The sequence below is a fragment of the Solanum tuberosum genome, unplaced genomic scaffold (assembly GCF_000226075.1).
Source record: "Solanum tuberosum cultivar DM 1-3 516 R44 unplaced genomic scaffold, SolTub_3.0 scf00191, whole genome shotgun sequence".
Taxonomy (NCBI): domain Eukaryota; kingdom Viridiplantae; phylum Streptophyta; class Magnoliopsida; order Solanales; family Solanaceae; genus Solanum; species Solanum tuberosum.
In genome coordinates this window covers 484,136-502,830 of record NW_006239117.1, presented here as the reverse complement: position 1 = coordinate 502,830, position 18,695 = coordinate 484,136, and the positions used below count along the sequence as shown (strand labels likewise).

General features: G+C 32.9%; 1 protein-coding gene and 2 pseudogenes across 2 annotated transcripts; 1 reads left to right on the top strand and 2 right to left on the bottom strand.

The window, feature by feature from the left end:
* Positions 1–918: 918 nt before the first annotated feature.
* On the bottom strand, positions 919–18,070 carry LOC102581994 (mitochondrial import inner membrane translocase subunit tim16-like; annotated as a pseudogene).
* LOC102581661 (uncharacterized) lies at positions 7,545–9,168 on the top strand (annotated as a pseudogene).
* On the bottom strand, positions 13,101–15,905 carry LOC102580430 (mitochondrial import inner membrane translocase subunit tim16-like). Of its 2 annotated transcripts, XM_015312224.1 has the most exons (4): positions 15,855–15,905; positions 13,913–14,000; positions 13,605–13,735; positions 13,101–13,518 (listed from the first exon to the last, which is right to left on the bottom strand). In XM_015312224.1, exons 1-4 carry the CDS (start codon positions 15,855–15,857, stop codon positions 13,396–13,398), a joined length of 345 nt encoding a protein of 114 aa, XP_015167710.1. In that variant the 5' UTR covers positions 15,858–15,905; the 3' UTR covers positions 13,101–13,395. The 2 variants fall into 2 exon arrangements, with proteins under 2 accessions (XP_015167710.1, XP_006355200.1); XM_006355138.2 differs by lacking the exon at positions 15,855–15,905 and having other exon boundaries at positions 13,913–15,844.
* Positions 18,071–18,695: the final 625 nt, after the last annotated feature.

The following is an 18,695-nucleotide window of genomic DNA, read 5'->3' as shown; positions in this document are numbered from 1 at the left end:
TCATTGCATAATTATTTTTGATAAAGGTTCCAACTTGTAGGAGTTTGACAAGTTGGGATGAAAAAGGAATTTAAATTGGCTAATACTCTCCTATCAGTATTATATATCATTCTGTATCTAAAAAGTAAGAACATGAATTGTGGCGAGATGGTTGAGATCCTTCCACCTTTAATCAAAGATCTCGAATTCAAGCCTTGAGAATGAAAAAAAAATTCTTGTTAGACCTGACAATGTGCGAATCCTCTTGTTCCTCTCATACATTCTCGTGAGACCTTGAGAATCATGTTAAACGAAGCTCTAGATTTTTACTTCTTTTTTTTTGCAAACATGTTATAACAACAAGGCAAAAGGCTATATAGAGAAAGAAAAAAACAAACAGGATAATACACTTAGTTTGTGGAAAAAAGAACGAAGGCAAAGGAAGAATGAAAAAATGGAGTACAGGGATGATGTAAATATTGAGTCGTTGGGATCTCTAATATGCATGTGATATAATTTTTGGTCATAACAGAGGTACTTTAAGTTTTAATTGCTAAAAATTTACTCGCACCTCATATTTATATCCAATCATATCAATTTACCATGATTAAGTGATTTGATAAGCAAAAAGTTTTATGTACAAACACATGTCATGCATTTATTGATTTGATGCAAACAATTAAGTAAATAAGTGAAAAACCTCAAACACATGTCAAGCATTTATTGATTTGATGCAAACAGATGAAGTGAATACGTATTTGCCATTTTCTACATGTATTTTCAAACTATTTGCTCCTTTGTGACAATAAAAATTAAGCTAGTATAAGAGGCATTTGCCTTGCTTTTTAAACTATAACGATTTTATGCATCACGATGTTTTAACATAACAAAATAATGCAAGATAAATAGCATTTTTGCTGTGACTTAAACATCACCATATAAGAAGCTTGAATAATGAATACAACTTAAAATAATGGGCGAAAATGTCATCAAGTTTTTTCAACTTCTTTTTTTGTTAGCTACTCAAGAAATTGATCCCTTTATACACATGTATACTACAATGGTGTGAGTGTGTTGTGCTGTGATGTGTCTAACACACTCACTACATTGAAGTTCTTGAACAGAAACCTCAACTGCTGTCACCAAAATATAAAATTTTCGACAAAGATCCAAGGAACTAGCTAGGTAAATCATTAGCAGCTAGAATATACACTAAACATCAGCACAAAATTTCTTATTTTGTTTCTGGTTCTTTAGGTTTGTGAACTTCTTCCAAACACTCTTTAGCTCTATGTACCTTTGATTGAAGGTAAAAACTCCCGTTTTTAGCATTTCTCTCAAACAAGTTGTCATACTTCTGCAAGAAAAATGAGAAGCGACGTATTAATGCCATATTAAAGACAAAAGCAGTGTCACAAGATAACGGCAAACATTTAAACGAACCTGCACAATTTCTTCCCATGATGAATCCTCTGTGACACCAAGAATCTGTCTTGCCTCTGCTTCCGTCATGGGTTTTGCTAGATCTTTTAATATTCTGCATTGCTTCTTGAGCAACACCATTCTTCGAGGCATCTGCCATCAGGATGCAGTTAAGTACAGAGTGAGCAAGATGTGCATGGAAGCAAGAAAAAACAAACCGAACACCCCAACAGCCCCAAAATGCTTATGATGCAGAACAGAATGACTCAGATTAATTGAGTACAAAGTTATTTTCAAAAAATAAGGAACATGAATTCAGAAGATACTTACTGGACAATGCCTGACGATATGCTTGAACAAAAGCCCTTGCCAATATAGAAGAGCCCATTACAATTAAATTAGCAAGAATTTTTGCAGCCTGCCTCAAGAACAACATGATTGTATAGTTGCCAAAATAAGATACCATTTCAAGTAAGCACATGGCTCATGAACTTGAAGAAATAGGAAACAATATCAACAAACATTGGCATAATGTGAGCTATGGCCTGAAATATCCACTTTTTCTATGATAAGAACCGTGTTGGTGAAAGAGTTTCAAACTTTATGATTTTACTTTGTTTACGGGGGGGATTACTCTGCCTGGGTGAGCTTGGGTAAAAGAGGAGGGATGCAATAGGATGGAAGCCAATGTAAAACTAGCCAATTTATATGAATCCTCAACAATACTTTGTCTAGGGGACAAAGGGGAGGTCACATGATTAGTCGTTAAACTATTTTTACTTAGCCATCAAATATGGTTGCCAATGCAACCTAACTAAGTAACAGAAGCATAATTGACAATGGCAGAAGGAACAAAAGAATACTGGAGACGAATACTTTGAAAATTTTATAGAGCCTGAAGGTAAAAACTTTATCTCTAACTAAATAATTCATTTTTCATTGACCTCAATCACATTGGCCACATTAGAACTAAAAAGTGACTATCCTTAAAAGATTGACTGATACGATGCAAAACCAAGGACTAAATTAGACATAACTGTAAATTATTGCCTACTTAATTATTTTATCAAAGAAATGCAGCATCTTACGGCACTGAGTGGAAGTCATTCAACATGCAAGTATTAGGAGATTTCCCACTTATTCAGAACTTTGTGGAAATACAAAATCAGACAAGATTAGAAATGTTCATGTTCAGCAGAAGGGACAAGTAACACACATAAAGGATAAAATGAGAGAAGGCCGTTTGAGAAAGTTCCTACGTTGACCTCTGATGCACTAATCTATAAATGTGAAGCTATAATCAGTGAAGGTGTTAAGAGAAAGAGGTAAACCTAAAGTCAAACGGAAAGAAGTTGTTTTGAAAGACCTACAATCTCTTGGAATTTATGCATATTTAGCAAAAAGAAATAGAAGTTGAAATTACAGTATAGTCATGTTGGGAAGTTTCCATTAGGCCTAATGTTTGCTTAGAGCTTGTTAAAGATTTGCATGTTAATAGAAAATGTGGAAATCTAGTGATAGAGAACTTCCAAATTGAGCAAAACAGATAGTTAAGGATTCAGATCCAACAAGCCTGGGATTAAGGCTTTATTGTGTTTTTGTAAGCTAATCTCCACCCATGATATTTTTTTTCTCATTTTGCTACTCGAGCCTTATAGTTGAAGATCAATGTTATACCTTCCTTATTGCTAATTTGTCAGGCTATTAATGGGATATTCTCTTTACCGTTCTTTTATAATGTAAATGATTTGATTAATGTTCTATACAAGTAGAGTATACCAAAAGAGTAGAGAAACGCACACATCAAGCATTGCATTGCATTCTTAATTACCACTACCAAAAGCTTGAGTTGAATATCATCCAGATTTGTATCTTTTAGAAGGACAGTTATAGGAATCATGTCTACAAACTTATCACAGAATAAAGAGAGTCATTTCATTAAAGCACAAATTAATGGTGGTACCTAACATTTCGAGTCCCAAAACATACATCGATGCTGAAATTCTGAGGTGGCCCTAACCAGGAAATCGGAAATGTGTAACCTAAGAAACGACCAAACAGCAGAGCAGAACAATCAAAATCTACTTGAATACATAAATGACTAGTCCGTCCCCAGTAAGATCAAACAGAAGAAGCTAGAATCCGAGCATCAAATGTTAAACATGTTTCCCTTAATGCCAGTCAAGGGTTAAACATGCACGAACGAGTTTGGAGAAAGCAACAACACAAATATCATATCCGGATCGATTAAAAAAATATCTTACTGACAACACAAACAAGTGATTCCTTCATGAGTCTTCCATGCTATGCATTTTCTTCCACTCACTTACCCCCTCCCCCTAGTCCAAATTCTTCTACATCTCTCATAAAACTAATCACTGTTATTATGTAATTGGGTTGAGGTAAAACCTTGTCGCACAAATATTTTTTATTATGGCCCTCTAACTAGCTATGAGAAAAATAATTTTATCGCCATGTTTACCTTTTTTTTTTTCACTTAAATTATTTGAGGATGAATAATTGTATCTTAGTAAATTGATCACTTACAAAATTGCCAATTTTTAATTTATAAAAGATAAACTATCAACTTTTAAAATTGAAAAGACGGTAAACAATAATAAAATTGAATAAATCATCTACATTTACACATAAAAATTGCAAGTTGTAGTTTTAATATGTATGCAATTTTATAAATTGTTCAAAACACAAATAATTAGAAGTTTAGAACAAACAATTAGTTAATGTTAAACAACTCACATTTCAACTATTGTATTAATTTGTATTGGATTTATTTAGCTAGCGTTTGGCCATAGAGTTTGAAATATTCTTGGCAAATATTATTTGGGTGAAAATTCACCATGTATTTGGCCAAAGTGTTTGGGAAACATATTTCACTTTTTTAGAAAAATATGATTTATATCCATAAGTTTTAAAAACTATCAAAACTAACCATAAGTTTGTATTACAAGTCAATTGGATCTTCGTTACAACAAATAACAAGTAGTGTCCATGACACTAGCGAGCAATGTGGTAGTTTGGAGTGAGTGCAACAATTATCATTCCATACATCTTGAAGTAGACAAAGCACATGACTTTGTTACCCTGAATCGATTGTTCATCATTTTCATCAACAACCATATCATCACTTTCATATTCACTGAATATTTCACCATTATGTTGGTGTTCACGTAAAAAATTATGTACTACAACACAAACAACTACTATAGAGGGTGTTTTTGTAAAAAATAATAATTTGGTGTAAAATTTCAATTTTTAAAAGATTTCAAATAATGAGATTTGGCCCAAATACTAGGAAAAACTATTTGGAAAGTTGGCATTTTTGCCAAATAATGACAAATTGTATGGACAAACACTATTTGCCAAATTTTCCCCCAAATATTACTTGGGAAAATTTATGGCCAAACGGGTCCTTAGTAACAAACAACTCTCTCTAAATAATTTGTAAGCTAATTTATTTAAATAAATTTATCAGTACAAATATAAAACATAAATCAAGAAAATAAACAAAATAATTAAAATGATTTGAGAGATATTTTTATCTTTACATAGACTTATCCCATGGTATTATGTCTTATATATTACTAATATCTCCAAATAGAAGGTATTAGTAATACATCCTATAATACCATATAGGGGGTATAACTAATCCATGGATTAGTTATACATATGCACAAATTCCTGCCAAACACAATATTAAATAATACCATACATAATACATGCACTATTTATTTTAATGCGGCCTATCAAACTACCCCTAAATGAGTAGCTTAGTCAAGATGTGTAATGAAGTTACTATTACAAGTCAAAGTAAAAAAAAATTCTAGCAAAAGTAATTCATAACTATGTTTCAAAAAGTTTCCTTCTAGGCCCTTTTTGTAAGTAGGTTCGCCACCATGTTCCGCTCCCTAAAGCTATGTCAAAGTCCTGGTAATATGTTACCGATTGAAGAAATTTTTCAACACATTTATGAATAAATAAAATAAATTATTTAATGATAATAACATAGAACGCAAGAAAATTATAGACAATTGTTAATATGATACTGCACTATGTATGATACTAATAATATTTTTTATCAAGTCATATCAATCAAAAAATGGTTATATCGAAAAAAAAGAAAGAAATCTAAACTATACAACACATATGCAAAAATATAATAACTGATTGTACGAACATTTAAAATCATTTCTCTTGAAATCTAACAAATATTGTAATCAAACTAGACTATATGCATGATTATTAAATTAGTGTCAGCTGAAAATTGACTTCCGACCAACCACACATATATGACACATTTGAAATATCACTATTACCAAAATTACCTCAATATTAATTGTCATGAAATTTTTCTTGATCATACTTGCTTGAAGCAGGATGACTAATACGTAAAAAATGTATGCTAAGATCAAGAGAGCATGGCCATGCTAGTGGTGTTCGAAGAATTGACAAGTTAAACTCAAAGAACGATTTAATAAAGTTTGAATTTGTATAAATTTGAAAATCAAAATCAAGGAATGATTCATTGGATTAAAACTCTTACAAGTTTTGTTCGTGTTTTAAATAAGAATATCTTGTCCAAAATAATTTTACATTAAAATACGACTATTTTTTTATTACATAAAATTCGTTGCAAGCCTGAAAACTGGTTCTCTCATCTTGAAACTCTTACAAGTTTAGTTGTGTTTTAAATAAGAATATCTTGTCCAATTATTTTTTTGCACTAAAATAGTAAAATACAACTATTTTTCTATTACTTGAAACACACATGCCACAGCAGACCCGAAAGTTGGTCATCTCATCTTGAAACTCTTAGGAGTCGTTTGGTGTAATGGATAAGAAGATTTTATCCAGGGATAATATTTAAGTGACCTTTAATTTGTTGTTTGGTTGCCAAGGATGGGATAACTTATCCCAGGATTAACAGTTAGTCTTGCGACAAATTATCCCTCCCTAGGGAGGAATAACAATCCCATGATAACTTATCATGGGATGGGGTAGGTAAAATAACAAAAATACACTCCTTAAACCCCACTTTTATACACCACTTTACATTCATGTATATTAACATAATTTTTAACAATATTTATAATAACATTCACAACCTTAATTATTTGTTACTCTTATGATAATATATTTTTCTATTAAAAAATTACATTTTATAAATACAATTTTTATTTATGAATATAATATAAGTTGAATTTATTTGCCTAATTCTTATGTTTTATTTATATTTTGATTTCTCTCAAAATGTTCACTACACTACTAAATTGCATTATTTTTATTAAATAGTTTATTACTCAAATTATATTTTATATATCAATTAAAATGTAGATAACTTTAATAATAAAATTTCTTTACTTTTAATAAACTTAAAATGAATGTTTATTTTAAGCTAAATAAGATGAAGATTTTATTTTTAAACTAAATAAGATGAAAGTTTTATTTTTAAGCTAATGAAAATTTTATTTTAAGCTAAATAAGATGAAGATTTTATTTTTAAACTAAATAAGATGAAAGTTTTATTTTTAAGCTAATGAAAATTTTATTTTAAGCTAAATAAGATGGAAGTTTTATTTTTTAAGTTAAATAAGATGAAAGTTTAATTTTAAAAACACACGACACAATTATGGAAATGCACACAAAAAAATATTTAAGCTAAATAAGATGAAAAATATTATTTTAAGAATGAATAACTAAACTTGCTAAGAAAATATAAAAAAAATAAATAAAAAAAAACTAAATAAGGTAAAGGGTATTTTTGTAAACAAACAACTTATTTTTAGAAATTATGTCATGAATATAAGTTTGAATATGACAAACCAAACAAACAGTAAAAATCAACCCTACCATAATTAATCCCAGCATAACTTATTTCATCATAACTAATCTCAGCATAACTTATATTCAAACCAAACGACCCCTTACAAGTTTAGTTATGTTTTAAATAAGAATATGTTATCCAATTTTTTTTCCCCCTAAAATTCAACTATTTTCCTATTACTTGAAACACACAGCAGGCCCGAAAACATCTCACCTAATTTTTACATTTTAAAAAATAATAATTTATGCATAAAAAAATTCAATTAAAAAGAGTGTGAATTTTGGGGGTCGGGTCACCGGGTTGTCTGGCGGGTTACTGGATTTCGCAAAACCCCAAACTCCATTCTTCTGAGTGACAAATTCTCTGGTAGCGGCAAAACTTTAAACCCTTAACAACAATGTCGATTACTTTCTCATTTCTCTCATCTTCAATTCCCACTCTCAAGAAAACCCATAAGATTTTTCCCTATTGTACTTTCTCTCATAATCAAATTCTTCATTTTCCCTCACCTGTTGTCAGAATTAAACTAGAATTGAAACACAAATGTTCCGAGATTTTCACAAGTAATTGTGGATTTCAATCACGTAGGAAAAATGGGTTTATTGCGAAAGCTGAGAGTAGTGGAATAGATAATGGGAGTAGTGTCGACAAAGCTGGAAATGAGTGGAGAGAGCACAATGCCTGATATATTCAGATACTTGACTAAAGAAGCTCCTGATAAGCCTGTTAGATGGCCTTGGTTCATAGGTATATCAAAAAAGCTCTATCATATGTTCTTTTTGTGGGCACTGATTTAGTTATAAGCTAATTTGTCAATTTTCTATTTGTGGGCACTGATTTAGCTGAATGTGCATTCTAGTCTAGGTTATGTAGTTGAGTATAGCTGTTGTTGAGTGATAATATTTTTTTTTTGATACAAGTAGAAAGAAAGCCCAAGATGCTCCCATGTATCTGCTGTTAGAATATCATGTAGTTGTTGATCGTTTGATTTCCTTGCGATTTTCATTTAAGTAGTAGCTCACATTCGTGTTTTGCACTTTTCATGTGTAGCTCTCTATTTATGAATGAAGTGTTCCAGCTAAAAACATAGAGTACTTCATTAACTCTGTAGTTGTTGTCAATATGTAGCTTTGGCCTTTATTCTATATGCCTGGAGGACTATCTTGTGGGAACTGGATAATTGGAAAAAGGCTGTGGGTGCTGTCTTCCGATTTCTCGGTTACATCTCAAAACTTGCATTGGATGTTGTATACTACTTCATAGGGGATCATATCACAACTATAATTAGGTTTATTGAATCAACAATTTACTCCATTCGAGCTTTCTACTCCAGTATAGTTGCATATGCACCAGTACAAGAGCTAACAACAATCATCATTTTGGCATCTTGTGTTCTTGCTATTGGTGAAGCGGCAGTTCCAGATTCTGTGAACAGCCAACCATACCTTCTTACAGCAGCTGGAATAATGGGATTTGCTGCTGTAAAGGGTTATATTTCCGAGCTGTTCTTTTGGTTTATACTCCTAGGCTTGTTTTTCTTTGCTCGATTTATCAGAAGAAGAGATTATGTGTCTTCCGCAATGCCTGCTGCTGCTGCATTAGCTGCTGTGGGAGAGCCTTGGGTTAGACTGGTAGTAATGGTTTCTTACACTGCTTTGGCCATTCTGTAACACTCTAAAACGCCTTTGAATAAAAGTGAAGGGGAAACTACCGATGCAGTTAGGAAGGTCCCAGTTCCTCTGATATGTGCTGCATTGGCCATTGGTGTCCGACTTGCTGCAAAATGGGCTGGTTATCAACATTTGACTTGGATGATCGTTTGATATGCAACAAGCTTGCCCCTTTTTCGAGCTGGTAGAGCATTCTTAGTTGTTAGTTTCTACAGTGACAGCATGTTCTCTCATTTGGCAAAATTGCTTGTTGTTTCTCTTTTTATTGCCTGTTCAGTTCTTTTTGTACAACTTAGAGCTTATTTTTCTTTCAAATTTTGCTCTGAATGTTCTATAGTTGTAGTCTTTATTGCCTTCTACATATACTAGAGGGACATGGCCCGTGCACATGCATGGTTTCAATTTCTTTTTGTCACTGTGACAATACAACAGCACAAACAAACTAAACATGATGCCAGCCTTGGTTAAAGTAACACCAGCAAAACAATTCTTGTGCTTGTTTACATCATTCATTTTTGTTGTGGCAATACTAATTGAAAGAAACAAAGAACTTTTACGTAGAAACAAGTCTTAAGAGATATACAATTGAGTGTTGCCTATTACAACCTATATTATACATAATTTGGAAAGTTCAAGTTTGCAATATTTATACCATTCATAAGCTACCCTCACTTTTCATCTGGTTATATGCCATGAGCACAATCTCAATCATTCTTATGTGAAGAATAATCTGCAAAAAGAGAAGATCAAGTCAATTTACAAATGCCAGAAAAATGCACAAATGAAAAACTCAGTGAATTACCAAATATAAGCATGCACTGCCACATAAAAGAAAAAAGTCTAGTGAAGTTATTACATTCTAATAAGATTGAAGTTGTTGATCCACAAAATAAAGAAAGAATAAGTAACATTACCTAACAATCATTGATTTCAGATTTGATCTCAAAAAATGAGAATTGTTTTTGCAGATTTAGAGCCACATCGATTGCTTCGTCAACTCTATAAAATGTTCCCCGTTCATTAGGTAAAAACTGTAAGTTAAGCTTCTGGTATAAATATTTATCATCAACATTTGATCAAGGTCAGTGACTATCAATATTCCAATTTGTTATGTTGCACTTAAATTATAGCTTCTTCCAACTTTTTCTGTATGACAAAGAAGATATGAAGTAAAAAAGGGAGTTAGACGTGAAAACCTGAAGTTGATGATACAAACAGATGGAATTCCAGCATCAGCTGCGGCCCTGCAAGCAACTGGAACAACATCTGATACCTGTTTCCAGAATACATAGACATAAACATCATATAGTTCCTCCAATCCCTTGGAGAGACATAACGAGAAAAGGCAAAAATCACTTTTTGGAAATCAGAGAAAAAAATTCCCTTTCTTAATTGCTGGCTTGGCTATGAACAAACAGATTTATATTGGTAATACGGAGAGCAGTGGACAAAAATATAGTGCTAAGACACGGCCATATATTTCCTAAGCCAAGCTTCCGAAAGAAAGAAATGATAACACCCTTTGGGGTGGCCCAATGGTTTGGGCTTGGGACTTCCATGTTGAAGGTCTCAAGTTCGAAACCCCTTGCCAGCGAAAGCAAGGGGTTTGCCTTCTGGGTCGAGCTCGTCGCACCCAGGCTTGCCCTAGTGCGGGGTTACCTCTCCTACGTGATTTGCGAGCTATTGCATAGGAGCATGGGTGCGGGTTTCCCTTGTCATCAAAAAAGAGGAAAGAAATGATAACTTCCTACTTACTTATTCTACAAAGAGCGATTACGTCACAAAAGTAGTCCTAAGACAAAGTCGTTATGACCTAAGCTAAGCTTCCGAAAGAAATGAGAGACTACATGATTTTCTACCCCTATCGTCAAAAGACTGACTAATCAGGTACTGCACTACTAACGAACATCACACAATTGGAAGATAAAAATTATCAATTGGAAGCCCTAGAGAAATAATACCTTTTGGCACAATAATGCAAGCTCCCTTGGGCTAATATTCAACCCCGGAAAGCAAGAACGCAAGATTATGGGGTAATATATATCAAGAAAGTGTTCAAATTACTATGGATTAGTTAAACGGGGAGCTTATACATCGTTGGACCAAAGAAAACTTTAATATCTTGTTTTAGGAAACCTTAACAAAGGCATGCAAAATAAAAGAAGAGATAATACGGAACTAGTCATACCTTTTCCTAATGAGAGTAGTTAACTCCCTGGTTATTTTGCTAGGGGTGGTCCAGGTATACATCTTTTATCAAACTCATGATATTTTGTCATGAAAATAGGAAGGCAGTACCACATTAATCTTAAAGGGACAGACAAAAATTGATTAAAATTTTCTTTTCTAGGTTGTTTAGATTTTCATGACCAAGTTCATGATTCTGTATGTTTGCTTCGTCTGTTCTTTATACTGCAACTCTAGCCATTAGGACCATTATTGTATTTGTAAGTACTTCAACTTTCTCCTCTCTTTGTTTCTCTTTCATGTTTACTTATATTGACAACCACACCCTAGGCCAATATAAAATTGTAAGCTGATGATTTTTTTTAATGAAGTTGTAAACTGATGAAGATTTAAGAGAGAGTTCCAAGAAAAATCTAAAAGGCTATGTCTACAGAATGACTTTTAGGCAAATGAAAGAAACAAGGAATTAGTTACTCAGAAACAAGCATAAGAAAAGATAGTTTAAAGCAACATCATCAGCATATATAAGCATGCCACCAGAGCTGTGAGGGAGAAAAAGGGTAGAAAGATGTAAAGTGCTTTTAAGCAACATCATCTTAATGTACACAATGTTGTCTAACTATTTAGAAGTAGGCTATGTAAAGTGCATTGATTGCTCTTAACTTTTCAGAAGCATTTTATTCAAATAACTATTATTTATGATAAAGCTGCTGATTTTAAAAAGACAAAACCATGTAAGGATGCTATCTTCCTTTTCTTCAAATCTTCAACTGTAAGGATGGTCCCTTTGCAGTGACCCTTGGTAGATAGTTTAGATCTGCATTGGTTTAACCCCATTTTCTATTAATATCATCTGCTCTCCATTTTAAGATACTGAATCTTTACCTCTTGCCATCTGCGTTTCTTGCTTACTGAGATGGTGTGCTGCTTTCGAACTCTTTATCTGTCTGTTTTCAATTGAAAGGTTGAGGCAGGAATCTTATGTGAGCCTTGTGGTGGCACTGGATGGCTGCTCTGTGATTTTTGTAAAGGTCAGAAGACCAATGTGAAATCTGAGACTAACAAAATTTATCGTCGGTATCCATCATGTAGAGCTGTAAGTGTTTTCTTTTTACTGTATTCTTCTAGGAATTGTTATCATCTCACATTCCATTATTTTTCCATGGAATTAAGTTTTTTCTTCATCTTACCGCGCAGACGGGATACTTATTGTGCTCAAAATGCAAAGTTTTCAAATGTGTTACCTTCCCAAATGATGAAGATGGTGAAGTTATCAGTTTTTTACCTTGTAATATTCATCTTGACTAATTATCATACATTTAATTTTACTCACTTGCAAGTTCATCACCATCTGTGAATATGTAATTTTTCCTCATATTTTTGTAATCATTACCAGAAAATAAAACAGTTCAGAACTACAATTCTTTGAGATTTCAGGCATTATTATAGTCTTACAGATCATTGCATAATTATTTTTGATAAAGGTTCCAACTTGTACGAGTTTGACAAGTTGGGATGAAAAAGGAATTTAAATTGGCTAATACTCCCCTATCAGTATTATATATCATTCTATATCTAAAAAGTACGAACATGAGTTGTGGCGAGATGGTTGAGATCCTTCCACCTTTAATCAAAGATCTCAAATTCAAGCCTTGAGAATGAAAAAAAAAATCTTGTTAGACCTGACAATGTGCGAATCCTCTTGTTCCTCTCATACATTCTTGTGAGACCTTGAGAATCATGTTAAACGAAGCTCTAGATTTTTACTTTTTTTTTTTGCAAACATGTTATAACAAGAAGGCAAAATGCTATATAGAGAAAGAAAAAAAGAAACAGGATAATACAATTTAAATTAAATTATGTTATAACAAGAAGGCAAAATGCTAGATTTTTTTTGCCTTGCTTTTTAAATTATAACGATTTTATGCATCACGATGTTTTAACATAACAAAATAATGCAAGATAAACAGCATTTTTGCTGTGACTTAAACATCACCATATAAGAAGCTTGAATAATGAATACAACTTAAAATAATGGGCGAAAATGTCATCAAGTTTTTTCAACTTCTTTTTTTGTTAGCTACTCAAGAAATTGATCCCTTTATACACATGTATACTACAATGGTGTGAGTGTGTTGTGCTGTGATGTGTCTAACACACTCACTACATTGAAGTTCTTGAACAGAAACCTCAACTGCTGTCACCAAAATATAAAATTTTCGACAAAGATCCAAGGAACTAGCTAGGTAAATCATTAGCAGCAAGAATATACACTAAACATCAGCACGAGATTTCTTATTTTGTTTCTGGTTCTTTAGGTTTGTGAACTTCTTCCAAACACTCTTTAGCTCTATGTACCTTTGATTGAAGGTAAAAACTCCGGTTTTTAGCATTTCGCTCAAACAAGTTGTCATACTTCTGCAAGAAAAATGAGAAGAGACGTATTAATGTCATATTAAAGACGAAAGCAGTGTCACAAGATAACGGCAAACATTTAAACGAACCTGCACAATTTCTTCCCATGATGAATCCTCTGTGACACCAAGAATCTGTCTTGCCTCTGCTTCCGTCATGGTTTTGCTAGATCTTTTAATATTCTGCACTGCTTCTTGAGCAACACCATTCTTCGAGGCATCTGCCATCAGGATGCAGTCAAGTACAGAGTGAGCAAGATGTGCATGGAAGCAAGAAAAAACAAACCAAACACCCCAACAGCCCCAAAATGCTTATGATGCAGAACAGAATGACTCAGATTAATTGAGTACAAAGTTATTTTCAAAAAATAAGGAACATGAATTCAGAAGATACTTACTGGACAATGCCTGACGATATGCTTGAACAAAAGCCCTTGCCAATATAGAAGAGCCCATTACAATTAAATTAGCAATAATTTTTGCAGCCTGCCTCAAGAACAACATGATTGCATAGTTGCCGAAATAAGATACCATTTCAAGTAAGTACATGGCTCATGAACTTGAAGAAATAAAACAATATCAACAAACATTGACATAAGGTGAGCTATGGCCTGAAATATCCACTTTTTCTATGATAAGAACCGTGTTGGTAAAAGAGTTTCAAACTTAATGATTTTACTTTGTTTACGGGAGGATTACTCTGCCTGGGTGAGCTCGGGTAAAAGAGGAGGGATGCAATAGCCAATGTAAAACTAGCCCATTAATATGAATCCTCAACAATACTTTGTCTAGGGGACAGAGGGGAGGTCACATGATTAGTCGTTAAACTCTTTTTACTTAGCCATCAAATATGGTTGCCAGTGCAACCTAGCTAAGTAACGGAAGCATAATTGACAATGGCAGAAGGAACAAAAGCATACTGGAGACAAATACTTTGAAAATTTTATAGAGCTTAAAGGTAAAAACTAGATCTCTAACTAAATAATTCATTTTTCATTGACCTCAATCACATTGGCCACATTAGAACTAAAAAGAGATTACCCTTAAAAGATTGACTGGTACGATGCAAAACCAAGGACTAAATTAGACATAACTGTAAATTATTGCCTACTTAATTATTTTATCAAAGAAATGCCACAAAATGCAGCATCTTACGGCACTGAGTGGAAGTCATTCAACATGCAAGTATTAGGTGATTTCACACTTATTCAGAATGTTCATGTTCAGCAGACGGGACAAGTAGCACACATAAAGGATAAAATGAGAGAAGGTCATTTGAGAAAGTTTAATCATGTCCTACGTTGACCTCTGATGCACTAATCTATAAATGTGAAACTATAATCAGTGAAGGTGTTAAGAGAAAGAGGTAAACCTAAAGTCAAACGGAAAGAAGTTGTTTTGAAAGACCTACAATCTCTTGGAATTTATGCATATTTAGCAAAAAGAAATAGAACATAACTAGTTGAAATTACAGTTTAGTCATGTTGGGGAAGTTTACATTAGGTCTAATGTTTGCTTAGAGCTTGTTAAAGATTTGCATGTTAATAGAAATTGTGGAACTCTAGTGATAGAGAACTTAAATTGTTGAATACTGGAATTGGATGGGTCCAAATTGAGCAAAATGGATAGTTAAGGATTCAGATCCAACAAGCCTGGGATTAAGGATTTATTGTGTTTTTGTAAGCTAATCTCCACCCCTAGAAATCCCCCACCCATGATATTTTTTTTTCTCATTTTGCTCCCTTGATAACTAGAATCCTAACCTCATAGTTGAAGATGGAAGGTCTTTACCACAAATGTTATCCCTTCCTTATCGCCCCATTTGCTAATTTCTCAAGCTATTAATGTAATATTCTCTTTACCATTTTTTTAATAATTTAAATGATTTGATTAATGTTGGGAGATTCTATACAAGTAGAGTATACCAAAAGAGTAGAGAAACCCACACATCAAGCATTGCGCTCTTACCACTACCAAAAGCTTGAGTTGAATATCATCCAGATAAGGAATCATGTCTACAAACTTATCACAGAATAAAGAGTCATTTCATTAAGCACAAAGGTGGTGCCTAACATTTTGAGTCCCAAAACATACATCAATGTTTCCCTCCTCCCTCCATATTGAAACAGTGTATCAATTTGATATAGGTTGAAGAATTAAAATTGAAGATCCAAACATTATCAAATATAATTTTAAAGACTTCTATAAACCAGCAAAACAATGAAAAAAACCCCAACAAACCAGCCAAACAATGATACTCAAATTCAAGGAAGAATGGATTGGCAAGCATATCCTGGAAAACATTGCACCAATAATAAAAAAGATAACAGTACAACATACCATTGCTGAAGTTCTGAGGTAGCCCTAACCAGGAAAGTGGAAATGTGTAACCTAAGAAACGACCAAACAGCAGAGCAGATCAATCAGATTCAACAATCAAAATCTACTTGAATACATATATGACTAGTCCCCAGTAAGATCAATAACTATTAACAGTGAAAATAGAAGAAGCTAGAATCCGAGCATCAAATGTTAAACATGTTTCCCTTTCTTTTTGAATAAGGCCAGTCAAGGGTTAAACATGCACGCAGTTAAGCATCAACGAGTTTGGAGAAAGCAACAACATAAATATCCGGATTGAAAAAATATCTTACTGACAACATTTCAGACTAAAAGTATCACAGCAAAGAAATAATTCCTTCATGAGTCTTCCATGCTATGCATTTTATTCCACTCATTTACCCCCTCCCCCTAGTCCCTTCTAGTCCAAATTCTTCTACATCTCTGATAAAACTAATCACTGTTACATATCGAATATCAGTGACTTCTTCTTTAAATTATATCCAAGTCAAAATCACTTTCCTCATCAAAAAATGTTACTCCTTCCGTTACAATTTGTTTGTCTTACTTTCCTTTTCGCCCGTTTAAAAAATAATATTTCTTTCCTTTTTGACAGTTCTTTAATATCAACTTTCCACATGTCATGTTTAAGAGCACAAGATTAAAAGCAATTTTGGTACATTCGACATCTCTTTAGTTTAAGACCACAAAATTCAAAAGACTTGTTTATGTTCTTAAAATCCATGCCAAGTCAAAATCATACAAACAGATTGAAACGGAGGGAGTCTTTTGTTTAGACTTTTGATGTACTGAAAAGCAAAATCACTTTCTTGGTGAAGCATTGTCACATTTATTAGATTTTAAACCAAACAAAAACAGAAAAGACAAAGCAAAGCTCAAATGTGGAAAATAGATCATCTGTGTTACATAGTACTACCAAGAAAAACCTTTCTACTCCCAGCATATATTTTCTGATGCAGAATAGCTTATCTTTTTCTAGGTTTATGACTTTGAGCAAGTGTTCCTCCGTATTAAGTAATTCGATGGGAATGATGGATATCTAGGGGCAGTCCCTTTATTACACTGAAGAAGCAGCAACATTGCCATGAATGGAGAAATAAATTTTGATGTAATAATGCAAAAGTAAATTAGTCACTCCACCTAGTACGGAGCGAGACTGGCAGTTGTCTGTGCTTCTTTGGCTAACATGTCAAGCTAACACCCATCTCTATCATTCCTTCTCGTTGCTAATAGGACGGGTACGTCGAATTTCAAAATTCATCTTCTCGAGGCTTTGTAACTTCTGTACCAGTATGTCCCAAATAATGTTGGTAATAACATTGTAACTGGCTTCTGCAGAAACATGCCTCTTGACCAATTATTATCCAGCCTTGGTTCATTTTAGCTTGTAAATGTAACACCACTACTGAAAACACACTCATTATAGCTAACCATAACCAGGGGCTCAATAAAATAGGTGGCCTCCGCCTCAACTTTCTTTATATAGTTAGCTACTTAAAATACAAAGTAGTTAATTCTTATAATCGATTTGATTTTCTTCAAGAGAGAGAAGAATTACTTACAACAAAATAGAGTGTGGAACACCATCTGGCTTCAAAATTTTACAAATATACATGTTTAAAGTTGCTTGAGACCTCAAATATTTACAGGGTCAAAAGCCACAGCTTTAGTAGAACCACCCTTGTAACCAAGAGTTTGGGATATTGTGTTCTAAGATAAAGCACAAGATTGCAAAGTTTGGTTTTTTACCGTGATCTTGGAATAAGTTATTACACCATGTATATCGAATAAAATAATCCTACATTTCATATTGAGATTATTATACCTTATACCCTACACCGTGACCTCGTAATAGAATAAAGTCTCACCATTATCACACTTTGTAGTCAACTAAAATACTTGAATCAATCATTATAGTTGTACTCAACCAATTATGAAACAAATTGGAAGAGATTAACGGGTAACTGTACAATTTATTTGATATACCCAAATTGTGATTAATATCAGCTAAAGCGCATGAGTCCTATTCAAACAATAATCAAAGCATATAAAGTTACCAATTTTTTTTAAAAAAAACATAATCAAAGCATATCGATGACCTCCCTAAAATGATCTCTTTTTTTTTTTTGTAAAGTTGAAAACTTTAAAGAGAAATGAAAATTGGAAAGCGTACCTTTTGAGAGGGAAGGTGAAATCAGATAGTAATAATTCTCTGGAAAAGAAATATGGCTGATTTTATATGTCCATTCAAATGATTCTTTTTTTTTTTTTTTTGGTGGGAGAGGTTTCTTGATTCTCCTAGAAATTACACACAAAGGGCTAATGGGACCAAGGCACAAGTTTTTTTTATTTTTTATTTTTAAATATTGATTTTTTTTTTTGTTTTGAAGTTTCACGTCCTAACTTATCAATTTGTGTACTTTTCTACTTCTGAATTGTTTTCATCTAAAGTCAAAGGTGCATCCAACGATACTTTTTAAGATATAGATATAAATTTTTATAGTAACAACAACTTGATGAATAAATATAATTGGTTACATTATCACAAAAATATCATTATGTTTTAAAAAGAGAAAAGTATCAAAAATATCTTAAACTTAGCACAAATTATTCGTTTCTATCCCAAATTAGTGAGTTTGATGTTATAATTTCTTTTTAGTGCGTGAAAGGTTAGAAAAACGTCACATCAGGCTTTTTTCTTTCTTTTTGTTTTTATAAAAAAATTTCCTTCAATTTTTAGTTTCCAACCTCAACAATATTCTTCTTCTTCCTATTTAACTTCTCCTCCATTAAAACTGACATCAAAACAAGACCCAAAAT